At 36.8% G+C, this 27,065-nt stretch overlaps 1 protein-coding gene across 6 annotated transcripts in view; it reads right to left on the bottom strand.

Annotated features, from left to right (window-relative positions):
• Positions 1 to 27,065, bottom strand: part of RAPGEF6 (Rap guanine nucleotide exchange factor 6) — a 176,861-nt gene that overhangs the window by 28,328 nt on the left and 121,468 nt on the right. For 2 of the 6 annotated variants that reach the window (XM_044454498.1, XM_044454502.1), the window contains exons 8-23: positions 25,709 to 25,889; positions 24,618 to 24,754; positions 22,734 to 22,892; positions 22,117 to 22,269; positions 21,573 to 21,737; positions 19,769 to 19,876; positions 19,264 to 19,467; positions 18,481 to 18,589; positions 16,655 to 16,898; positions 13,102 to 13,259; positions 11,801 to 11,815; positions 9,336 to 9,576; positions 8,587 to 8,970; positions 6,965 to 7,176; positions 4,150 to 4,273; positions 3,363 to 3,386 (exon numbers count right to left, since the gene is read on the bottom strand). In XM_044454498.1, coding sequence (XP_044310433.1) covers positions 3,363 to 3,386; positions 4,150 to 4,273; positions 6,965 to 7,176; positions 8,587 to 8,970; positions 9,336 to 9,576; positions 11,801 to 11,815; positions 13,102 to 13,259; positions 16,655 to 16,898; positions 18,481 to 18,589; positions 19,264 to 19,467; positions 19,769 to 19,876; positions 21,573 to 21,737; positions 22,117 to 22,269; positions 22,734 to 22,892; positions 24,618 to 24,754; positions 25,709 to 25,889 — 2,618 coding nt within the window. The remainder of the gene's footprint in view (positions 1 to 3,362; positions 3,387 to 4,149; positions 4,274 to 6,964; positions 7,177 to 8,586; positions 8,971 to 9,335; positions 9,577 to 11,800; positions 11,816 to 13,101; positions 13,260 to 16,654; positions 16,899 to 18,480; positions 18,590 to 19,263; positions 19,468 to 19,768; positions 19,877 to 21,572; positions 21,738 to 22,116; positions 22,270 to 22,733; positions 22,893 to 24,617; positions 24,755 to 25,708; positions 25,890 to 27,065) is intronic. The other 4 variants (XM_044454499.1, XM_044454503.1, XM_044454500.1 and 1 more) reach the window with 3 other exon arrangements.

Below are 27,065 nucleotides of genomic sequence, written 5' to 3'. Positions count from 1 at the left end.
TGGGAAAAGGGAAGGATTTAAGGATTCTGTTGTATATGTAATAGTGTCAAGAAAGAGAAAGGAAGCAACATTACATTTCTGGTAAAATAAGTGAGGAGAAACTGTAAAGAGAGTGAGAAACAGAAGGGGGTACAGTAAGTGAGGGACAAAGGAACAGAAGTTATTAAGATGTAAAAAGATATAAGTTTGAACATATCTGACAAGTTATAAGCTAGAATGTCAGATAAGGAAGAAGCCTGCTGTTTCTCTGATGAAACCTACTATCATTGGGTTTCTTGCCTGTCAGAAATCTTGCAATACCTGTTTTAATGTCTTTGAGTGCACCACTCACTTTCAAGAATAAGTTTTAATTCCAGGGGTCACTTTTTTAAAGTCTCTGAACATACAAGAAAGTCCTAGTATGTACTTTAAACTTCATTTTGGACTGCAGCTTAACTGCATAACTTTATTTTTACATGTTTAAATGTTATTGTCAAACAAAGAAAAATGACATAGAAACACCGCTGAAGCATCACCATGCATATTCTTTTAAATAGTGAACTACCAATTTTTATGAAATTGATTTTTAAACTGTATTTTTAAAATTTAGCCCAGTTCTTCAATATCACAAAAGGGAAAACAGCCAAGGGGTATATACTCTTAATTACTTATGCTTTTCATAGGATGCAGATTTCAAGAAACAGAAAACGTAGGAATTTGTGATGCAAGTACTTAAAAAAAGAGACACACTGAGTCAAATTAATATGCATAAAGGAACAACAAGTTTAAATGAACACAAATTCAGTCTTATGAAGGCTGATTGCTAATTTGTTACCAAAGGGCTGATAAAGGCATCACACAGATTTAACATGGGAAAGCTTCATAATTATAAACATTCACAAATCACAAGATGGAAAGTCAAGTTATGTAACTGATAGCATTCAACAGTATAAAGCTACTAACCTGGTAGCTTTGATTTAAGATACAATATGGATAATTTTAACACCTTGCCAACTGAAAGCTCTCATAAATAACTTCTTACTTAAACAAACATAACTTTCCCAAAAAAGTACAAGCTAAACAAAGCAGAAATGGGTGTCTGTCCTTTATTTTGAATATGGATAATCTAGAGCAAGTACCTGTTCTTTAGCCATTTGGCCATTATCAACACTGAAAATCTAACTATTGTCCATTCCTAAAATCAAAGCTGATTTTTTTATTACTATAAAGATTGAACAAAATTTCTCAAGGGAAAGAAATTCCATTTCTCTACAGATTCCTCATCTCAGTAATATCTCATTTTAACATTACAGCAGTAACTGCTAATTTTTCCTCTTTTCAATGATACCTCTGGCAATGAATATTTCTCATGACAGAAATGGATATATTATGCATTCCTTACTAATCTTTTAAATGGTCTGAGCATAAGAGCTCCAATATCCAGTGTGCAGAGCTTCACTGCCTGGAATAGCTTCCCATTCACTTTAATAGGCTGATTTTTTGGATATGGAGTGAAACTATGGATTTATTAAACTGGGCTAGCTGCTTTATCTTTTGGTTGCATGTGTGTAGCTGAAACATTAGATTCAATAATGTTGACAATACCAGTTCTTCACATACACTCAAGAGATCAACAATATTTCCAATAAAATGTGACAAAATATAACCATTTTAAACCAGAGCTTTGCTACTCTGCATTTATAAGGAAGACGCTTTTAATGTCTTCCCAAAAGAATATGGTCTTAGAAATTTGTTATCAGTAAATAAGAACTTCCACATCATGAGATCAAAAGACTATCACCCACAGTGCCATTTGATATGTCTATAAGATGTAGGGATGCATCAAATACTTATGCTATTTGTTCTATTAAAAAAAACAAAACAAAAAACAAAACAGGGACGGACTGAAACTCTGCTTCTTGACCTAATCAATAGATACAAAAACTTGATGGAAGTGACCTCATCATTTTATGTGTTTTGAAGTGTTTAAAACTTTCATATTTGTAAAGCTGCTACTGAATTCCATACACATGGAAATTCAGTTAGAGATGCACTCCATCCACATAACTTTGGGAGAAAGATGTTTTGAAGACTTGCTAGAAATTCCAGAGGGTGTGGCAGGTCCATTTCTACAGTGGCAAACATCAGACTGGTCTAGCTGAATCCACAGAGTCTTCTACTAGCAATGAGCACACACTGATATCAACATATACAGCAAGCTTTCTGTGCCAGATTGGTGAAACATGGGCCCTCTGTCAAAAAGTCTTATGTAGAGACCCATCATTCATATGCCGCCTGAAGCTTACAAAGATGTCTCCTCCTGTAGGCACTTGCTGATCACAGCACCTAGTGGCTTGTAGGGACCCATGCAGAGGGCCATTTCTCCTCCCAAGAACTTACTAAACAGCCACGCTGAATCAAACCAAGTGCTGCTCATGCAGAGGCCGGCGAGCCACCCACACGAAACCTAAAAGTATGGCATAAAGGATACTCTGATACTGTATCATACAGCCATCAGGCTAGCAGCCATAGACGGACAGGCTCCATGAACTTATTTAATCCTATTTAAAGCCCTCCAAACTGGTGGCTACCACTGCATCTTGCAGAAATGAATTTCCTAATCATGCATTGTGTAAAAAATACTTTTTTAATCTGTTCTGAATTTCCCACTAATCAGCTTCATGGGATTTTAGTATTATGAGAGAGAAAGAAAATGTCTTCCTCTCCCCCTTTTCCATAATATGCTTAATTTTGTACACTTCAGTTATGTCCCAGTTTAGTTGCCCTTTTTCTAAGCTGAAAAGTCCCAGCTATTGCAACTTTTCTTTACACGGGAGTTGCTCAAGCAGCATGATGCCCTTTTCTCCATTTTCCTACTATACAATATCCTTTATTAGGTCAGTGAACTGTACACTTTATTGTAACTGAGGGCCACTGCAGATTTGTGTAAAGGGAGAAAAATATTGGTAGATTTATTTCCATTTCCTTTCCTAATTATGCCCAACACAGAATTTGTCTTTTTCACAGACACTCTTGCAACAGCTTTTTCACAGCTGCCGCTGTTTACCACATCCCCGAGATAGCTTTTTTGTTTTGATCATTCTCCACTAGCTCAGTTCCTATCAACTTATTAAGTGAAGTTGGGATTTTATGCCCCAACATGCATATGGCTCCATTCAGGTATGTCTAGAATACCTGAATTCTCATCATGGTTTCCCTTGATGTTTTCCCTTCAGCTTGGGAACAGTTAGAAACAAGTATTGCAATGTTAATAAAATGCATGCTTTGGTTCAGGGGCATGCACTAATGAAGATGCAGAATGTTAAAAGCTGCATAACTTTTTTTTAAAAAAAAATCTTAGTTGCATTAATCTCTACACTTACCCCAAACTTCTCCACCTCTTCTTCCTGTAAGCAAGAGCCATATACAATGAAGCATGTATTTAAAAAGAAAAGCAAAAGGGGGAAATCACAGTTGAAAGTCAGAAAGGAAAAAGAATGTAGACAGGAATAGAAATGAAAATTTCAATCAGGTAAAAACACTTTTCAAAACAGTGAGAAAAATATTTCAATGGATTACAAAGACAACACTTGTTATAATACATGGCTATACAGAAACACACAAAACAGAAGGGTTGGAATTTAAAAGACAATGTTGTGGGGAGGACCTCAAGTTATGTGTGTAGATGGAGTTTTCCTCAAATCATTTGTTTCTCCATCTAGATTTTGGTAATTGTTTCTTTATATAAGAATCTGCAATTTATCTCAAGGACAATGCAAAAGAGTTAACTACTGTCACTAATTGTATCTCAGCTGAATTTTAAATGTGTCAGTTCCATTTTAGTGATATGCTGGGTTACATTTTCAGTGCCAAAAATCAAATCATAATTAGCTGTCAAACTTCACTGAATTAGCTCTGCATGGTTTTCCCTGTTGTTGTATTTTATTCAATATATATTGCAATATGCCCTGTTAAACTTTTTTAAAACTGTCAATTCTTTAGTTTTTAGACCTCCACTCAAACATTGCAACTAGAATTAACAGAACATCTACATTTATTTCACATTCACTTTCCCATGATAAATGTTAATAAGAAATGCAAATAAAATATAAACATTAACATATTTTTCCTTGTCCATACCCACCCCCAGTTCTGTTTCAAATGCCATACCTTTGTCTGAACATTACAGCGGGATCCATATTAGCAGAAGTCATTCTGATGACTTGACGAATCTCTTTGGCAATCATTCTGAGTTTCTCAAAATTTACCAAACCATCAACCTTTGAATCATTTCCTATACAATTAAAATATGCACAAAAGCTTTTAAGAATCTCCAAACACTTCCAAGATTAACAGATTATTTCTCTTATATATCACCAATGTCATCATCATATGTCAATGGGCTTGAATACAAGCAATCAGTAAAAAAGCATGAGAACATGTAAGGGGGAGCACAAATGCCAGTCAGAACACAGAAGAAATCCAGCTTTAACTTCCCTCTATTGTTTTCAAAGTGACAGCTATCAGCTGAAAAGAAATGTAACAACTGGACTGTGCTAACCTTGATTTTTCAACAATAAAAGGGTTCATGAAACTGACAGCAACAAGACAGTTCATTTTTAAAACTGGCCCTACTTTTAATTTAGGTGGGAAAGAATTTATCCTCCCCACAGTTTTCAGACACAGGGTCCATCCCAATCTCCTTAAATTAGAAAATGAAACTAATTTTATTTTTTTCTAAATTGCATTCATCCAATTTTTGAGGCCTATGCTAACAAATAGAAGGTGCATTCCTGTACATTAATAACTGGGCAGGTAAAAGTTGCAAGACAGGAAAAATACTGCACTGCCTGAACTTATCCCTTTATCTTTCTTTGCTTTCAGTCACCATTCCTCTCTCTGTTTTCCTTCTTTACCATCTCCTGTTTCTTACAATTTTTTTAATGGTGACAGCACAATTGGTTCAGACAGCAGAACATTTATGAATAGCACTGATCCATCACTTAAACCCAATATATTTCACAAGAACCATTAAAACAACCTGTATGTAGAAAGAAATTCTACCCAGTTATGAAAGAATGGGCAAGGGAGGGAGATGGATGCCATTATACTATGTGTAAAAGGAATGATGAAATGGGCATAGAAGTAAGGATGCAAAGAGAGAGATGCTGTTACACACAACTAGGTAAAAGTATTCCATTCCATTCCAAGCATTCATATTTACTTTGACACTGTCTGATTTATTGTATTATAGCCTGATATGTCACATCCCTAAGTTCTTAGGGATGGTTTTTATGTTGTAGAGGCCAGAATTCCAATAAGCTCCAGCAAGGCACATTCTGTAAGATATCTGCTACTAGAAGTTGTATCATTTGCCAATTGGAGCAGTAGAAGTATTACAAATAAAATAATGTATACTATAAACAAAGACTGTCCATAACATTGCATTTGGATCCAGAACTACATCCAAGGATTATACACAGAAACATAATGAGACAGAAGGGGCCTCCCAGGCCATCTAGTCTGATCCCCGGCTCTACCCAGCTCTGCTCATGGCATAGACTTACCTACACAGAATTTTCACAACTGTAATTAATAAAGGTGAAGAATGATTTTAAGTAATGTTAGAAAAACACAGTTTCATTCTATGAATTGATATCTGAGTATCACTAACCACACACACATTTAACCACCAACAGCATAATGAAGAATATGGAGGGACATATTTGAAATAATGATATAATAACACATGCCAGAAATACAGTAAATTCCCTAAGAATACCAGTGAATTCAGGCCTGAACTGAGATTTAAATGAGAGACGGGGGGGGGGGGTGTTATAAAGAAAATAAAACTTTCAGCTGTGTAAGGTGCACTGAGTTTTTTTATTACTGAGCTTTTATGGTGGAATAGAAACTTTTGAAAATAATAAAACAAAACAAAACACAGCTCCACCCTTGAGAAGACACACTATCATATCTCTTTTTGATTTAAGTGGAAGTAAATATTAAATATAAATTAAACAGGATTGCAAAGATTAGGTAGGTGATCCATTAGACTGAATCAAGTGAAAAGATGCCTCAAATTAACATTTCTGACAATTTGTATTATTTGTTTGTTGCAATACAAGTATTCAAAAAGAAAAAAGAGTAGATGCCTCATTTTAGAAGAGCCATGTTCTCATCTCTCTCTCAAAAAGAAATGCTTTTCCTAAAAGAAAAATATAGAATTCTACAATACATAGCATCTAAAACTAAATATACTTTTCCCCCTTCAAAATTACTGTTTGTAGCCATGAGTAGATTATTTAAGGGCATAATTCAGTGAGGATAACACCAATGCTCCAATCTGGAACAATTACAAGAACCCTATGCAGTGCTGGAGGAACTTGGAGGCACTCTCCACCTCCATGATCTTCCCACCTTGCAAATCATCCAGAAGGATATTTTGGCACGTCAATCAGTGAGGAGAGGAGGCTGCAACATCTCTGCTGTGTGCTTCCCACCAAAATTCCCTCTTCATTCTTCCTCAAAGGTCACTATTTCAACCTTGGAGATGCAGCCACTGTAGTACTTTCCACACTGGCTGTGGATTTCTCAGTACAAAGCAATTTTCCATCCTTGGATCTCAGAACACAAATGATCCCATGCCCTTCTAGATGCTGTCCAGGGACCACAAGGTTGCTCTGCCTACACAGTAATCAACTGATATAGCTAAAATCCATTCCATTAAGTTTACACTAATAGAGTAAAAGACCGATATTTTACAAACAGCATGTATGGTATCTAACAAATAAGCCTCTGCTTAGAATTTAATTATTCTACTATGTGCACAATAGTATATCTAGCCTTAGTCTTAATCACATCAAGTATGCCTAGTATAAAGGTTACTCCTCTTTGGCAACAGATTTCAGATCCCCCAACACAAACCAATGAAGTATTAATATGCAGTTCAATAAGCAGGCTCATTTTATGTATCTGAAGTTACCTTCATGAAGAAACGTAATATCTTTCTTGACAACAGGAAAGAGTGGAATAATTGGAGGTTGCATGCTCTGACTGCTAAGGATGTTGCGATACTTTGCCATGTTTCTAGATGGATCAAAAAGGTCTTGAAGATCTCGAAGGTGTTTCTCATATTTGTTTGGTAACTTTTCCCATGTTCCTCTGAGTCGAGCTACTGGTGCCAGATTAAGACCACTGCAAGAGATTTTTTTTTCATACATTAAAAGTAAAAAAGGTAAAGGTTTCCCCTTGACATTACGTCCAGTCATGACTGACTCTAGGGGGCAGTGCTCATCTCCATTTCCTAGCCGAGGGAGCCAGCATTTGTCCGCAGACACAGACAGTCTCCGTGGTCATGTGGCCGGCATGACTAAACACCGAAGTGCATGGAATGCTGTTACCTGCCCACCGAAATGGTACCTTTTTATCTACTTGCATTTGCATGCTTTCGAACTGCAAGGTTGGCAGGAGATGGGACAGAGCAATGGGAACTCACCCCGTTGTGCAGATTCGAACCAGCGACCTTTCGATCAACTAGCCCAGCAGCACAGCGGTTGACCACTGCGCCACCTGCAGTCCCTTTTTCATACATTACCAAGTACTAAATAAGTACCATTGTATTAATTGATTTTTTAAAATAAAGCGTTGCTTGGAAAAAGCATCCATGATATCACTTCTGTTGTGTGATTTCCCTGTAGTTCTGAGGAAAGCAGAGAACTGGCATCCCCTGAAATAATTACAAAGAAGGGCCCCATGTCCCTTTGTATACAGAAGGGTCTTAGTTGACCATGGCCCAAACTAAAATTGGTTTTACAGCAATCAGGGCACTATTGTAAAGAAGATCTTAACACAAATTACTCTAAGACCAAAGTAATGGTCTTCGGGAAAATAACCCAGAATTTCATCTTGGAGAATTCTTGGTAACTCAATCAAACAATGTCATTGTTTTAGCTATCTGGGGTTCACATTTAGGGACACTTTAAACTGGAACTTCCAGCTTGTAACAGTTAAAACCTCAGATCTTAGGATTGTAGGGTCTATCTCACACTTTTTTTTATACTAAAGGAGGACATCAGAACATTATGCAATCACGAGCTTCCCCCCATCATCTCCTATCACCAGCTTTAGCTACAGATAAGTATTATGCTTCAACAAACCACAGTTAAAGCAAGCCAAGAACACTTGTTTAAGCAAAAAACTGTTGACATATGCTTAAGGTTAAAATAGTTTGTGAAAATACATGCTGCAGAGCTTTTGTTTGATTATTGAGGCATGGTTAAACAACTTGCAGTTTATCATCTGCATTACTGAACTATATAATTTATATAAATACAGAAAAAGGCAGAAAGAGAGAGAATCAAATAAGTTATATATGACTCTTTAGGAATATTAGGTAGAAATGTATTAATATATTTCTACCACACAAGCCTAAAGATTTGTCCCTACCTTGTTTAGTTTTTGCCATTCAAATATTACAGATTGATTACACTATCAGGTTTTTATATCCCAAGTTTGCTAATAATCACTCAAGTTCTGAGATGATTGGCTAGTATCAAGTTCTGAATTTTTTTTGCAATTATTATCTGTTAAAAGAGAGCAATCTACCTTATAACAGCAAACATAGAGTTGAAATTCTTGCACTCTCGACAATGGAGAGCAATTTTGATGAAATGTTTTATGATCTTCATCCTTTTGAGCTGATTTGGCTCTGATAAAATTTCTGTGGCAACCCAAAATGTCTCTTGATTAATGACATCCTCAAACTGTTTCAGGTTAGCATTTCCTGTTTTAGATTCAAGTTTATAGAGGTCATCAATATATTCAGTAGGCTCAATGTTCCGAAACAATTCAAAGTCTCTCATTGATAGCTGAGTGGCCACCTCAATTGTGCTCAGCTGTAGAAGGGAAATTTGGCTTTCTCTTAGCAATTCTTGAGCATCTTCATCTGAGCACAGAGTCTCTGTTTCCATATTATTTTTCAGGTAATACCTAAAAGCACGGTGAGAGAAACAAACATTAAAAAGCCTTTTAATTTGTGCTTATACAGAAAGAGTAAAACAGCTGAATATAGTAAAGCAAAATTCTGGTCTGAGTGTAATTAATCAATTAATAAGCAATATTTTATTAAAGTTGGTTTACTTTATCACAAATCACTAGCTTTGCTCAAACTAAACATTAGCCATGGCCTTTGAAGATGCAACCATACATTATTATATTTACCAGTATCTGCATTCTTATGCAAACTTAGAGGTTTTACCACATGATAGGGAATACGCAAAACATTTCTATATCTGTTTTCAGTCCCCCCTCCCCACACACACACTTTTAAAATGAAAATAAACAAGTAGACTTACCTCCCATTGAGCTGAATTCGGTCTGCTAACTTTGAGAATTGGTCAGGAAGCCTTCTCTGCTTGATAACTCCTTCGGGACTCACAGAAACTTCACACAGAGAGTAAGTGTCTGGGGCTCCTGTCAGATTGAATTCATGTGCTGCATGGCTTACAACTTCTTTTGCTGTAGTATCCTTGCTGATGATAATGTAACAACTCTGTTGATCAGCTTTGAAAACTCTAATAACCTGATCTGGAATGTCTAGATTTAAAATGAAGCATAAAGTTATTTTCTCTGAAAGCATAAAGTCTCATTTAAGGTTTTGCTTTTCAACTGCAAACTATTAATGCTCTTTTTTTGTATAAGAAAAATGGACCACAATAAAATAATTTTTCTAAGAGTTATCTCTGATATTCTTTGTTCAGCTGAAAAAGTGGGACTTTAAACTACATGTTGCTTCTCTGCAAATGCTATTTTGGCATTCTTATGACTAAATAAGTAATGTATTGCCATGTCCTTTTAATACTACAAAATGCTACCATGATTTAGGAAAAATTATACTTGACAATTGATGTGGATTATGACAAGAACTAAGTGTCTCATAAATCAATGAGTCTCTAAGCTTCACATTTAGTGTATTGATTTTTTTTCTTGTGGCCAATTCACTTTTTGTTAAGCATCAATTATTATATTATAGTATAGTATATTCTGATTTGAAAAATTCAATTGATATGAGTGCAATGTTCTATACTTTAAAATAACACTTTTTTTCTTCTTATAAACCAATCTATCCAGACCAAGCACCAGAACCAAAAGATCCAAATGTATAAAAATAAGTTTTCAGAAAAAACTGTGGTTGAGACAAATGACTGATTCAAATATACAGGCAAAATACATGGTTTATAGCTCCCCATACTCTGCCATTTCAGATGCAGGTGGAAAGAGTACACATTCAAGATATCTGTCCAGATAAAACAAACTCCCTGCACATGAAAATTAGCACCTAGACAAAATCTGAAGTTTTTCCTTGACATGATAACTTTAATTATTTGAGGCAACACTGAAACCTACTTGCTCTCTCCCATGAGCAAACTGAAAGCACAATTTGTTCCTAACACATATTATTTAAATGTATGCAATACATGCAAAAGACCTATAAATTATTTGGAAGTGAAAACAGCAACAGAAAACAATGCATGCAATTTATCTGAACCTTTCAAATAATCTGAAAATTTGGAAATAATTCTTTCACCTTTCTGAAATTACCTTATCTTAGGATAAGAAAATTTTGTCTCCTTTCCTGCAAAAACCAAGAGATGAAAAATAGGACTAGACAAATGGGGCTTGCTTGCACGGTATGACACAATAGCCCACCAGGAGTTATTCAATACATCCCCTTCTGAACCCCTGGTGATGCTTTTCTGAAGATGCCACTCCGACTCAGGTGTTCTCATGTTGTGCAAACCCACTGAGTATAGACTGAGCAACCCTTACATAAACCATTGTGTGTTTTAGGTTTATGAAAAGGTTGCTTATAAAATGGACTACATCTCCTACCATTGTGACCAATGATCAGGGATGAAAAAGTCCAACCTCTGTGGACCCAGTGTTTGTTACCACTGCATTAAATATCCTCAAAGGGTGCTCAAAGCAGTCTATGTAGTATTTTAATCACCATAGTATTCATACAATATCCTTGCAAGGTAGTTTAGACTGAAAGAAAGTGACTAACACTAATGAGATTCATGGTTGAGCAGTGATTTCAACTTGCTGTCTCCACACCTAGTTCAACACTCCTGCAATTATGACATGTTGGCTCATATCAAGCCTAACCAAACTAGACATTGGCTGCAAAGTCAGTATGGACAAACTCCTCCTCAAAAATCACCAGTTGCCTTCTCACAAGGCAATTACGGTCACATCTTCACACTCCCATAGTGAATTGAGTGAGTCACAACTACATACTGCTTTCCTTCATATGTTTTTGGCTTTCTGCTGAACCTTCACTTTTTCTAAAACTTTTCATTGCAAGGTTGTATTGTTTAACATTCAATTGTGATGACAAAGTAAATATTGCATAGGAACGTGTCACTGCATTTATGAGATGTTTTAGGAAGTCGGCTATCTTCAGTCCTCAAAAGAGCAATAATTTAATGTTCAATACTATGTATGTTTTGAAAGCATGCTGGAGCATTGCAAGAGTTTTTCCATATAAATATGCACAGAATTGAGCCCACAGAGAATGCTCAAGCCAATTCAAGCCACGCAAACAAAGAATTCTCATACAGACTGACTTATACATACATTAAAAAATCAGACACTAGAATGAAACAGAATAATGTTTAGAAGCTGCTTCTACCTTAATAACTACTTAGGCAACATGCTAGTTTTTAACAGGCAGAATAACTTAATAGTTCAAGCAAATATGATCTCTAAAACATAGATCATGACAGGACATAACATTTTCAATGACTGGGATACTTACAGTAAAAACCAACCGCTGCAAGTTTAAAAAAAAGTGGGAGAGAAAAGTCAGGATCTAGGTGTTACACTGACAACATGAATCAAAATCAATTTAATTGTAGATCTAAGCAAAAAAAAAGTTTTATTTCCCTCTTATTAAAAAACTGTACTCTAATAGTCACTTGAATAATCTCTGCTTGTAGGAAATCCTAGCTAACACAGGTAAAATATCTGAAAAGAAACTTGTAGATGTGTAAACTGAGTTTGCTACATAAACTGTTGCATAAATATAAATCAATGTCATAAGTGGTGTTGAAATGCATAATTAAGCAAAAAGTGTAAATAGAGCACAGAAATGTAAGTTTTTTTTTCTGAGAACTGTAGGCATTTTTGTTTGTTTTATTTAGCAAGAAGATAAGCAAGGTTATGATGGCATACTACAAATCTGGCAGGGGATTATCAAGAACAAAGAGATACACACATTGCTAATTAATTATTTTAAATTGAGTTCACAAGTTTCCAAACAATTAGGGAAACAATCATACACATGTTTAGAATTTTAAAAGTTCTATCTCTTCCAGCATTTGCCAATCGGCTATGTTGGCTGGGAAAACTGTAAAGCATTTTTCTATCTCTACATATACAGGTTTTCACCTGCAAAAGAGAAAAGTTATGGAATAATCTGTAATACAAGAGTCATGTGCACAACTTATCCAGGTTAATTGTAGACAAATCATTATAAGGATATGTTTGGTGTTTCCCTCAACAGAATGTCATTTGTTCCAGGGGCAAAAAGCTCTTTTCCTTTGTGATAAGTGCACTTCTGACAGTTTGCAACATAAGAGATCCTGATTTAACTCTTTAATGGCACTGGGAAATACAATGCATAGCTTTCTATTTCCTGTTGAACTGTACAAATTGTATATGCTAAAAGTGCTGTAGCTCTGAAAGTATAAAGCTAAATGCATTTAAAAAGTCCTACTGGCCTCAATCCAAAACTTAGCAGGGTTTTGCTGAGCCCACAAAGTTTTGAGAACAAAAGGGTTCCTTGCTTGCTCTCGCTCTCTAAACTGAGAAGTGTTCACATTTTTGACACACTGAAGAGAATAAGTAAACTTTGGGACACCCAGACTCTTGGGCATGTATCACAGTCATAGATCAAAGCAACTGCCCTGAGTTTCTTGGTGTAATTAGTCAACATAATAAAATGTCATGCTAAATGCAAAATATCCTGGGGAAAGTCAGCAATTAATCACCCATAATATATTTCAGCAGCATAGGATATTTTATAAGATGTGCTCTGGAAAAGCTAATTTATTTTACCTGAAGGATTAGAAAAATCCAACATGCTGGTAGTAGGCTGCAAGAGATCAGGACTGCTGGATGAGAGTGTTCCTGGAATAGGCATAATAGCCAAACTATGTCGGCATTGTCTTGTTCCCACAATACTGTCATCCTGTGACTGACTCACACTGCCATCACTGAAAGAGAATTTAAATAATTTGCTGTGTTTAGATGAAGCAGAAATATTATTATTCTACATACATGAAACAAAATAATGAATATTCTTTACTAACAACATGAGGTCTTAAAACAGTGTGCTTTGTGCTGTGAGGGTTTTTTTTTTAATCTACACCTTTTGCTGCTTATAGGCTCTAAGAATCTAGGTAAAACTCCCAGTAGGTTTGATGTTTTTGATGACTGATGATTTTTTAGTTTTTTTTTTCTGTTAGGTTTGTTAATTAGTAGAAAATAATAATAAAACTTTTTTTTTTAAAAAAAGGATCTAGTAAAACTCAGTTGCTTTCATTTTTGCATGCTTATATTCAGGTTCCAATGGAGGAGGTTCTTGATCTTGCAATCCTCTTCCACTACTAATATTGATATGTGTATAGAGAAATACATTTATAGACACACACACACACACACACAGACGACAGAGACAGAGACATATAGAGTGGGGGAGAAGGCAGTGGCAGCAGAACAAGGATAGAGACTGGGAGAAAGAAGAGTGAGAGAAGTAGATAGAAATGGGGGGAAGTAAATGGGAAACTTAGTCTAGTGGGAAACTAAAAAACGAGAAAAAGAGCTTAAAGGGGAAGAAGCAATGAAACTGGAGGTGTTCAGTGGAAAGAAACAGTGAGATAAAGGGGTAAGTGGGAAAGAGAATAAGGTTAGAAAGGGAGAGAAAGGTGACAGCCAGGAAGAGGAAAGGAAGAGAGTACTCTTTGTTTCCTCTCTCAATCTTTTCCTCTCAACAACTACCCTGTGAGGTAGGTTGGGATGAGAGTCTGTCCCTGGCCTAAAGTGGGTGAACAGAAACTAGAACTGAGGTTTACTGAGTCCCAGTCCCACACTCTTAACCATTATACCACACTGGCTCTCTTATCTGTATGTTTTACCTTGATATCAAAACATGCAAACATAAATAACTTCTCCTTTGAAATGCATGCTTATCTAAAGCATTTACAACAATAATTATTAATAACTCACAACAAAGCATAAGGCAAGTAATAAAAGCAGATTGGCAAGAAACAGCTTGAGCAATCACGCAAGAAGGTTTTCTTATTGAAGGGTTGTTCCATTTATCCTTTTTCCCAATCAATACTCTTCTCATTGCTATATTTACCTCGGATTTCAAGCCAGATCCAACTATTTCTAGATATACAGTGGTATCTTGGTTCACAAATGCCTCAGTTCACAACCAAATCAGGTTGCAATTTTTCATAAAAATTTTGCCACAGGTCATGAACTCTACATCGGGTGACGATCGCAAGCATGCCCACCTTCCTTGCACTGGTGCAATCGCGGTCATGCAGGGGAAGGGGGGGAAGAGATGGCTGCGTTCGTGCTGGGGGGAAATGGCCATGATTGCGCCAGTGTTCCCTACCCCCCGGGGGGGGGGGAGATGGCCGCGATCTTTGTTCTTCTTTGTCACTTTGCTTCAAATTTTTGTGAGTAAAAAAATAGTTGCAGAATGGATTAACCTTATTTACATTGACCCTTATGGGGAAATTTGACTTGGCTCATGACCAATTTGGGTCACGACCAGGATCCTGGAACGGATTAAGTTTGTGAGCCAAGGTACCACTGTACTAGACTGGTTCACCAAGATGTCATTTTACACTGGTACCTTGGCTCACGAGCGCCTTGGTTCACGAACAAATCGGGTAATGAACAAAAATTTCTGAAAAAAATTGACTTGGGTCGCAAACACCGCTTTGGGTGGCGACCAAGATCGCAGCCATCTCCCTCCCCCACCCCTGGAGTGGAGAGATGGCCAAGATCCCAGCTGCTTTCATGCAGGGAAGGCGTGCCTGATCAGAGGCGCGCTGCTGCAGGAAAGACAGGCGCCATCTTGGCCACCTCCCTCACAGCTCTGCTTTGCTGCTCCTGTCTTCCCCGCAGCACCGCGACTCTGATCACAAATGGAACTGCAATCGTGGCCATCTCCCCACTCCCCCCCCCCAAGTGGGGAGATGGCCACAATCCCAGTTGCTTTCGTGCAGGGAAGGCATGCGTGATCAGAGGCGTGCTGCTGCAGGAAAGACAGGAGCAGCAAAGCAGAGCTGTGGGGGAGATGGCCAAGATTCCTCCTGTCTTTCCTGCAGGAGTGTGCCTCTGATCAGGCACACCTTCCCTGCACGAACAGAACTGCGATCGCGGCCATCTCTCCCTCCTTCAGTGCGCCTGCGAACACACCCATCTCTCCCTCCTACCCCCCAGCGCACCGGAATGACGGGCGCTTGCAGGGATGACAGGCATATGCAGGGATGACAGGCGCGATCTCGGCCATGCTGGTGGGGCGGGGAGATGGCCGTGCTTGTGCTCAGGGCAGAGGGAGATGGCCGCGATCTTTGTTGTTGTCACTTTGCTTCACATTTTTCTGATTTAAAAATGGTTACAGAACGGATTAACCTTATTTACACTGAACCTTATGGGGAAATTTAACTTGGCTCACGACCAATTTGAGTCGCCACCAGAGTCCTGGAATGGGTTAAGTTCATGAGCCAAGGTATCACTGTATTTACACAAGTAAATACTAGGTTTAGTTTGAGAGCACAGTACAACAACACAAGCATTTTACTTTTCAGGAGGAAAAAATGTTGCAAGGTGATAAGTGCTTCTGAATGGCCAATAACATTTATTTTGCAAAGACTATACAGATGAATAGCAAAAACTCTATAGCTATATAAGAGAACATTATTTGTGAAGAAAGGAAAGGAGATTAAAGCTATACCAGCAGGGCAGGAATAAGCAATTACTACTTTGTTTCTGCTTTTGGTAAAGGAAAGAGGGCTCTGAACTAGAATAAGGATAAATGACTGGATAGACACTCTTCATTCAATAACAGTAGGCTTACTAGAACAGTTTTTTTTTAATAAATGAAGGAAAAAATCTGGTATAATTTATTAGAAAGCAGACAAATGTTTAGCCTAAAAAATAAGGTGCAAAGACAGAAATAATGCTTGTGTAGAAGTGTTCTTGATGCTGAAATGAATACAGAAGCCTCCTGCTTGTGGAACTTGGATAGATTACATGCATCAAGACACATGCTAGTTGCCTTCAGTGGAGCAGCACAACTATAAGGAAACAATCAGCTCTTCCTCTAGCAGTGAGCTCATACTATTGTTGCTACTGTTATTATTACTACATTACATTTCTATACTGCCCACAGCCAAAGCTCCCTCTGAACAGTTTACAACAACTAGAGCTGTAGAGGATGATTACAACTGCAAAAACTATCTAAAGGGGACGAAAAGAGGGTACCTTTAACATCCTGAATGTAGATTGGCAGTAGTTTCCCTAATAGAATTACAATTTACCCAATCTAAATGACAAATTTATGATAATGTATTTTAATATATCTTCATACCTGAATAATTTTGGAGGTAAGATGCTAAACCGTGTCTTATCTAGAATTTTCTTGATTCTGTTTCTTCCACCGGAAACAGTGTTTGCTTTGATTTTCTTGTTTCCTTTCTCACGTGGAAACATCTGTTCTACATCACCAGGAATATCTGGGATAGAATAACGATTATTTTTCTTTTCTGCTATTTTGGGCATATGTGGGACTCCATTTTTCTCTTGTCCTATACGAATAAGCAGTTCTTTGAACACTATAAAAAGAGAATTAAAGTGATAATTCAATCTTTAGAAAATATTACTGAATTTTAAAAAGACCATTTTCAGCATATTCAGATTTTGTCATTATGTTACCTTAACAGATCTAAAGTCCTACAGTAAAGATATAAAGGCTTACTTACTTAATTGTAGAAATTAGACTATTAAAAAGTACTGATTGGTCTGAGACACAATATTTTAAGATACACAGAGAATAATAGGGTTATGGTTTTTAATCTGTATGAATTACAGACTACGCACAAAATTATTTAAACAAGTTTTGCTGTGGGACACTCTCCGTGGGAGGTATATGTAACAGTTCCTAACTTTAGCCATCTGTAATCCAGTCTGTACATGGTGTTACAATGCTAAAACCTAATTCAGTCTGAAGAACAGCAAATGTTTCCACTCTGATCTAGCACCCTTATGTGTGATGCACAGAGATCACGATGACCAAGAACCGTAGAAAGAGAGCGAGTCAGAAGGAGCCTTCCAGACCATGTAGACTGACCCCTGGCTCCAGCCGGTTCCACTCATGACATGCCTATATTTTTAGACAGCTTGTTCCATCCTTCATCATCCATTCTACCAGTTTCGAAGGCAAGGTCTTGTTTCATTTTCTTTTTTAAAAAACTCAAAGCAGCTTATATCATTTATTGCTTAAATATACTTTTCCCATAATTTGTGGACACATATACAAAGCCACTTTCTTTTATTCTAAAAGCTATTCAATACAGTCTTAACCCAATTTCTTTCTTTCTTTTTTGGGTTTATCTGTCCAAATACTTCCTAAGGTTTCCGGAAAAAAGAATGGATACAATACTGATTTTCCATTCTAATGGCAGCCATTCATCTTACAGAATGCAGTTCCATAGAAACCTAAATTTCCTGACTGACTTTTCAAATGGTTAACATGAAAAAGGGAATCTATTTGGATGTCAGTAATTATCCTCTAGAAATTTGTGTAAAACAGAATTAGTATCCAGGACATACTGATTATAATAGCCATAGTAGCTATTTTGAGAGAAGGTCTGAGCTTCATTTTTTTTCCCTTTTAGAGACAGACTGGGCTCACAACAAAGCTTTCCTGAAATAAGATTGTGATGCACAGAAGGGAAAGGAATTATCAGATACAAATTATACAGGAATAGCACTGATACTGTGCCTTATTTACTGTTGGGGCTACAATGTGAACCTTTACTGTGATTTCTACATACATGTGTAGAACTACATACATACTTCTACAACAGATCATACATGTTATTGTGCCAGAGCAGAGAACATGAAATTAATAATTTTGTTTGGGTGCCTGGGGCAGGGACAACGGAATAGATCTAAGCAACTGCTGTAGTTAGTTCTGAAGTTCCTCCACCCTATTTCTACAGCATATAGGAAACCTCATTTGAAATGGACTGAAGAGTTGCAAAGGCAGCTTGACATGTCTAATGGGGAAAGGTCTGTCTTTTAAAGGTTACAAAAATCTCTAAAGCAAAAAAGAATACCTTAGACATGCTTACAGTATGCCTTTTCATACTGGCCAAGGTCTCTAAGAGGTATGATTTATCCAATGCTACTCACCAAAAATATTTGTTTTGACTGTGATGGAAAGATGAGTATTGTTCCTCAAGATTTCAGTGGCTTTTGCAAATGTAATGTTGTCAAAATTTTGCCCGTTTACTTCCATTACCTTTAAGAGAACACAAGAAAAGCTAATCCAACACTACACTGAAAAACTGGAGGACAATTAAAAGGAGATGGCTTGATGCACATTTTCTAAAACATAACTCAGTTCTAGGAATACATTTTGAATCTATACTACTGAAATTCCTTTCAAGTTATAAAACCAGTATTTATTTGGAACAGCATGATATTCTTGCCTCTTTTGGTTAAGCCTGTGACTGTCTTTTACTTTTATTTCTATTTGATTACCATCACGTTTTTCACACTATACATTTCCTAGTATAGGTCGTAGCCCAGTTAAAATAGCACAGTGAAGTCATGGTTTGTCTTGTGAAAATCCTGAAGGCCCATTTTCCCTTATTAATTTCTTTGTTCACAAAAATTACAGTTTTCCATGACTTCCAAGTCAAGCTAATTAGGGTTACTGCAGCAGTTTTGTTATCCTTGCCTGGAGGCAAAATAAGCGTAATGGTAACCATACTTCAACTGTCTTAGATAACATAGCAAACACTGGTTCCACAAATGAAGGAATTAGTATGAAGGACGTGTGGTTTGGCTGGACTATTTCAACGAGACTAGCACAGAAAATGACTAAAGAAAATGTATTCAATTGAACATATGCCACTTCATCAAAACACATCAATGTTAAGTTCATAACTGAGAAAAATAGCTTTACTTTACCTGATCACCACGTTTAAGCCCAACTTCTGCTGCCTTGCTTCCTGATTCCACCGTCTCTACAAAAATACCAAACCCTTTTTCACTTCCTCCAAGGAGACTGAAGTAAAGCGGAGAGTCTCTAGAAGGCTTCTGCAATGTGATTTGTCTTAACTTTGCCTTTGCTGCACAGGCAATGTTTAATAACCTGAGATGCCCCTTCATTTTCTGTAAATTGCCAAAAAAACACATGAATACCTTCCTATCTAAAATGAGGCAAAATAGCAAATCATTGGAAAGAACTTATTTAATGAGATTACATGCAAGAATCATCCTTTCATCCATAGTTATCTCCCAGAATTGTGCCATGAAACATACTTATCTACATTATTTGTGGAACATATAGCCTTTTGAATGACATACATAGGACAATACTCTTAACATGCTATAGTTGTTTTGGATGTCAAGGTTTCTTTTTTTTTAAAAGACACATATGATAAAGAACATAACAGTTTATACTGAGTCCTACCGCATTTTCCAAGTTTTTTTCAAATTCTTCCAAGAATCGTGTCATGGCTGGATCCCCTTCAAAATCATTAAAATGGTTGTTTACCCACAGTAGCACAACTCGAGTGACCTAAGAACAAATGTGGATTTTTTTGGTAAGAGAATACTAAACTGTCGTTTTTAACAAGTGTTAAAAATAAACAATACCAAACTGTCATTTTTAGCATTAACTTTAAACCAATGACAAACCTTTATACTCTATGGGCCAATATGTCAAACAATGCATATAAAAAGGATATTCATCAGGTACAGAACTACAACTCACTTTCTGAAGTAACTTTTTCATGCAACTTTCAGGGCTCTAATGAATCCAACATTTCAAAGAAGCTGTCATTGTGAAATATTGAATACTTGCTTAAGGCCTGCTTCTATGAGATTTACACAAACAAAACAAGAGCGAAGGAATTTCCATCTTCATTTTTTGACATAGTAGTCAATCGGGCTATAAAATTATGGTGCAGCTTTACCAGTACCAGCAGTCTGTCATTTACCTTGTCAGTTTAAAAGAAAAATGTTTAGCGCATAAAATGGTACTCCCTGTTCTCAGCTGTAATGTCTTTATTATGTATGTAAACTCAAACTTACTCCAATATACTATATATTAATCACTCTGGAGTCATACAATTGTAACTAGCCTGCTTTTTACTTGCAAACTTTAAAAGAAAACATTTTCCAGACATTTACAATTATTTTGAGAAGGAAAACTTAAACCAGAATAAAAAGCACTGTTAAACAGCTCTCAAGGTTTATACATTCTTATACACGCACACATTGAAAGAAGTAAATTGTGAACAGTCCAAGACATGTTGAAATATCATCAGAGTGAATGGTCAGTTTCAGAAAACCAGATATTATAAATACTTCTGCAACATTAATCAATTTCTATCAAGTTAATGTTTTCCATATCAGTATATCAGGAATAGCAGAGACTGTTAGTGAGCTCTAGAGACTTTTCCATCAACTGTAAATCCATACAGGCAGGCAACTCTCTTGTTGGTCAAAAATAATCTGCCTATCTCTACTATACATTTAAAATGCCAGTAAAAATTTCAGTCTTGTTATTTCCAGAAAGGTGCTTAATAAATCAGGAACAGTGGGACCTGATTTACCTGTAACAACTAACTATGGGCTCACACATACATGCATCCTTCTATGTGCTTGTCATTTCTAACCATTCCTGAGATGTTATTCTTATGTAAAAGCCAACAAACTCTGGATTGTTTAGCGGCTGAACAACACAGAATTAACCATGGGTTAACTTGTGTTCTTCAACCCCTTAACAAGCCAGGGTTTACACGTTCACATATAACGATAACCAGGAACAGAATTCCTGTGTTATTGCTTTTTTAGGTGGAAGTGGTCAGGAGTCAACACATTCCACTGTTCCCATATGCTCATGTCTTCTTAAGCGTGGGCTGTTTGATCATGTGAGCCAAGTTTGTTTACCTGAACCTACACTATATAGTATGAGTAAAACATGAATCCAGATGTTTTATGTTTCACAGGACCCCTACAAAAGTGGAAACTGTAAATATCTCTACAGGCACCTGAGTCAAGCTGGCTAGTAGCAAGACAAAGTACACGGCATCCACAGATAGAGTGCATAGTCTGCAGTTCTTTAGCATACTGAAACTCATGAATAATCAAATCCATGACGGTTAAACCCATGAAAGGCAAGTTCAACAGCACTGTCATTTATAAACAATTTTCTTCCAGTAGATACGATAATGAAACCCTAAATGTTAATCTCTAATTTAGGAACCAACCTTGTCCCTGAGACTGTCTAACTGAAACCACTCCAGGAGTTTGTCTCCAACCTCCAGAGGACTTGACAGAAAAGTTCTGTATGTTAATAGAAAGTCTTCAATATATGTTGGGTCCACAATAGAATGTTCTTCTATTAAATGCATAATGAGGCGTTCAGGAGTTGCCTGAAATAAAAAGAGACTGCAGTGATTATAATCATTCAACTTCTAATGGCAAACAATATTTCATTGTGTAAATCCACCACCAGAGACAGAGATAGTAATATATAAACCAAACTCCTGAATTTCACCCTGGATCAGTATTTCAGAATACCTTCTGGATATTTATGTGGTACTGTACCTCAAACCAGAGCTTCTAAAAACTAAAACAGTGAATGACCCCTAACTGCCCACAAACACGCTATTTCTATGGCATTTCAGTGTATAAGAAGATAAAAAACACAATAATTTGCTGCAGGGCCTTTTTATGAAAATCATAAAAGTTCATTAGTATATAAGGACAGATTGACAAATCCTTAGAAAAGTTTTGGTTCTGATCAATCACCTTAATAACGATATGTCCTTTTCTGGTTCCACTGCGATCCAGTTCTCTGTGCTCCTTCACCATAACAATTTCTCCTTCTTCTTCAACCTTGTGTGTATTTTTCTCAACATGGTTCAGAATCCTCCAATAGTCTTGCTGGGCTATACACACAAACTGTCCCACGATAATGGAAGCACAATTAATACACTATAAAAAGCCAATTGGCCAAGCCTGGACAAATGTAATACACAAATGCCCAAACAGTATCAGAAATCAGTCAATTTACAATTTGCCCACTATCAAATACTTCTTTGTAAACTCTCCAGACATTATTTCAACTGGAAGGAACATACAACAACTAAATCAAGCTGAGAACTTGAATTCAGGAAGTGAAAATGCACACTTTCTGTTTAATATCCTGAGTTCACTTCAGTGGGCCACAGCCCTTATATCATTATAAAAAAAGGCAAAGCAGTAGTTCCTGTTTCTTGAACAACAGATGATATGAGTAAGAAAGTTTTGAGTGGCTGGTTAACGGAAAATTGCTGTATTCTATTTCTAGAACATTTCAACAGTAAACAGATTATTTTTTCGTAAGCTTCAAAACAACAGAATGCTTTATTACTAAATTATCTTACCTGGCAATCATCTACTTTGGTCCTAACCACACCATTCATGTATTGCTTTTCCAGAGAGGGAGTAATTCCAAAACTATTTCCCATACAGAGGCTTTCTGTTTTCCCATCTGGATAGCTGATTTCCACAGTGCCATTTAAAATGACATACCAAGAATCAAGCTAGAGGAAAAACAAGTACATCTTAGGCATTTTACGAACAATGAAACGGTCACAATGATGACCTAAACAAGAGCTTCACTGTAAAAAATAATAATAATAATAATAAGTCGTATCAACAACTAGTATCTTTCTACCACACTAGAACAGGCCCAGCCAATCAGAAGAATACGAATGTATTTATCACAATCTGCAGAATGACATTCTAATGTAAAAGTGAAAATAGGACACCAAACCTACTCCAATATTTGCAAATAGCTACGTTCTGAGTGGTTATGGCTACGGTTATGGCTTTTTCAAATGGATTACAAAGTTATACCTACAATATAGAAAGAAATATTATTAAAGTTTCTGTTCTGGGTGTGAAAAAAATTTAGCAGATTGAAAAAAGAGAAGAGTTTTTTCAGTTTTTGGTAACAGTAGGTAAGCATGGACTGCTATGTGTTTACTTCACACAACACAGCAACCCAACATTGTAACTAGCCTAGCATAATATGTGAACCTGGACTAGTTCACACAACATGCCTTGTTTTGAATCAATAAGACACTCTGAGAATCTCTGGTTAAAGGATTCCGAGACCCACAGTGGATTGGTATATTAGTGTCACTAAACATGGCACTCTGATCCCATCATGGGTCAACAGAAGCACTGCATGAGCCATATAACATGAGCAGGAAAATGTCCAGGCCAACTCTAGTGACAGTCAGTCTACCAACTGTCCAAATGCTACTGGCACAATCTTCCCCCACTCCCAATTGCAATCCCTTTTTTCAGGTCACTGAAGCTTTTGCCTTCCTTTTGCCTTTTTTATTCAGATATCACTTTCATAATAACCAAAGTGACAGCCCCTCCAAAGTACCCATGCAACACATTGGGCCATCACTGGTTTGCTCCCATCCCCCCCTCCCCAGCATGAGAAATATGCACAGAGTTCTCCCCTCTTTTCTGACTAACCAAAATTTGAAGCTTTACTTGGACTATTGTCCTGCTAAGTGTTTACTATCAAAGTAGGCAACGCAAACATTGGGAAAGCCAAATCCCAAATGTATTATTTTTCTTTCACCTGACAGCTGCCAAACAGCACAATGTCAACTAAAGTAAAACTGTGAGACCTTTTTGGAAAAGTGAGGGTAGCTATATCACCCTCTTCACAACAAGATCTCTGCATCCTCCATTTTTTCCACCCTTTTACAAAATTCCAAGTAATCAGGAAACTGGAAAAACTACAGCCTTCCCCCACTCACATTAGCACTTACTTTTGACAGCTGTCAAAATTCTGGCTTCCTATTTTACAAAAGGGTTTTTTACAGGGCTAACAAAGTTTTTTGAAAGGTACATACACTGTTTTCATGGCTGAATATGTCCCTGTCCAAAATTAGAAGGCATTTAACCTACTCAGAAACCCTGTTTTTTTTAAAAAAAAAAAAAAGAAGTTGAAGTTCTGACAGGTGTCAAAAATATCATAAATGGGATGAGGTGAAAATACCAGCTCTGTTACACTAGTCCCTAGGATACTTACAAAATGACAAGGAACTGGGGGAATACCCACAATGAGCCCAAACATCACATATAACCCTATCATAAGCAACACTATGCATCTTACTTGCAGGATGGTTTGTCATGTTGAGTGAACTCATCTGTTGTGTCACAAAAAAGCACAAAAATATAACTGTACTACTAATTGATATTTACATGCAAATATATCCACAGCATTATACTTTACTTACTTCTTGCCCTTCATCAAGGATGATGGCTCCTGCTTGTTCTACCACCTCAAATATCATCACTGAGCAGAGTTCTCTTCTTACAGACATGGTCATGTTTGCAAATGCTGGAAGCTGATGCATGAATTCCAGTAATTGTTCTATGAGAACAAACACACATATATACATGAAACTAAATGAGATAAAATTATTTTAAGTGTACCTATCATTTATTTTTAAAATTTTGTTTATACCTTGCAATAATTTTGGCTTTCAATCGTTATCTATGTCACTCAATAATTTATGTTAATAGGTGTGGTTGCAAAAATATTTTATGTATGTGAAAATGTTTACAGTTAACAGAAGAATGTAGAAACATACAAGAAAAGACTTTTAATGGAAGTGGCAGCATGACTATTATGGCACCATGCAAACTGTTGTACAAGTGAACACTGCTTGCACCCCGTTTCCTATTGCAAACAATTATTTGGATCTGACCCAATGTTAATACATCCTATGCACATCTACAGAACACAAGGGGGTAAATAAGTGAGAAATGAGATGGTACCCTTTTTTATGCTAGAATGGCCACATGTAAGTGCTTAGAAGTTTGACAAGCTAATTGGCACTGATCATAATATTTAACAAATACTTGTTTTAAAACAGTCGCTCCACTGTGAAGTTTACAGGAAAAAAGTTTATAACTCAGTGAAGTTTATACGTAAAATGAGTTTGTTTTTTAAAGATTTACTCTAAGAAAGTCCATTCCATTCCCCTTCTCCCAGTTTTCCACTGATTATCCTTCCACAGTCTGCCAATATTTTGTGACTACTGAGCATGTTCAGTCCTCATGGGTTCTTTTCAGTTTTACATTAGGGGTTTTCCTAAAAGAAATCTGCACCTTTGCAAATCCTAGATTCCTCCAGGTCTGCTTCCTTCTTAGACATGGATGATGTGAATAAGCTACCATACATCATTATGCAGTTTATGTTTACAATTAACAGTTAATGACATCATTATGCCACTCTGCTACACTAACAGCCTGCACAGTATTATGGACCATTTGTTAAAATTATGATAGATCAACTTGCAGATCACCTCTTTTTACTTCTTACCAATATCATCATCAGTTTTATCTGCAGGTTCTTTTTCAAGGCATTCCCGTACAACATCCCGTCCCAGCAATGGATCTGAAGTTCTATCAATGTCTTCATCTTCTTCTTCATCATCTTCAGAATCTACTGGTGCTTCTGGGAGTCCAGTTAAATCTACATCTCCCATCTCACTTTCAGTAGCCTGTACATAAAATCAGTGAACAATCTTTAAGTTGCTGAAAATTATGTGCATGTGCACACACAGACACACACACACTGGCCTTGGTAACTTAGCTCTGGTCTCTTCGTGGTTCCATTGGATGTAGGCTTAAATGCAAAGTTGGGCAAATGAACTTCCATGACATAACCTTCCCTCACTCTTCTCCCTGCAGCCTTCTGTATACTTTCCAAAACTGCTTCAAAAGGTCCCCTAACTGTCTGGAGTAGGTTTAGAAGCAAGTAGGAAGCTGTAGGGAGAATGGGAAAACTTGTGACAGCAGTTTCCATTCTGCTGGTTGACAATTAGGGCTGGATACAGTGTAAAATCTTTACCCTTGTAGTACAGTCAATTACTGATAGATAGATAAAAACCCAGGCAACAACACTTAGGTGAAGGGGGAACGGGTGATGGTGCTAATTTGTTGCATTTAATAAGATATCACATAGTTTCCTATCAGGTTCCTAATACTTTATGTACTTTATGCTCTTTAGCAGCAGTAGATCTTCAGAAAATTGGCTGTAGCAAAATCCTAGGGACCACCTAAAGTAAACATTAATTAATATGGATTAAAGAATGATTGTGTCTTAAAACATCATGATTTAAAATGTTAACTGAAACTCAATCACACCATACACTGTAGATAAATTTAAATTCAAACCAGACAAGGTAAGCCATCCTTAGCACAACTAGCTAGTTCTTGGTTTGAAAGTTCAGACTACATTTGACTATGTGGAGAATGTACAATGCAGCCCTTCATAAAAGTCTTCACAGTCAATCAAAGCAGCAACTCATTAGATTTCCATATTGGCAATGTATGAAAACCCTGACAAGTAGGGTCAAATGTCCACTTGAAAACAGAAATCTTTAGCATCTAGCACTATTACAGCTTTTTCTCTGGCAAAAAGAAAATTACCAAGTAAACTGCACAACATTCTTCTTCCTCTACCAAAAAAAGTAAATAACAATCTAACACATAAATTTATTCCAATAATAGATGGCACTGGCCCCATAGCTGAATCTAATATATTACCATCAAGTGGTGAAAAGTTAATTCAGATAATATGATGGTCTAAAATTTTGCTAATAAGATGGGTAATTCAACTATCTATGAAAGCCATTAACTGTTAATTAAAAAAACTGTAGCACTTTTTAATTACT

Source organism: Varanus komodoensis, unplaced genomic scaffold (assembly GCF_004798865.1).
Source record: "Varanus komodoensis strain SLA01 unplaced genomic scaffold, ASM479886v1 scaffold7_3, whole genome shotgun sequence".
NCBI lineage: Eukaryota > Metazoa > Chordata > Lepidosauria > Squamata > Varanidae > Varanus > Varanus komodoensis.
The sequence above is the reverse complement of the archived record's forward strand: the minus strand, read 5'-3'. Positions and strand labels throughout refer to the sequence as shown.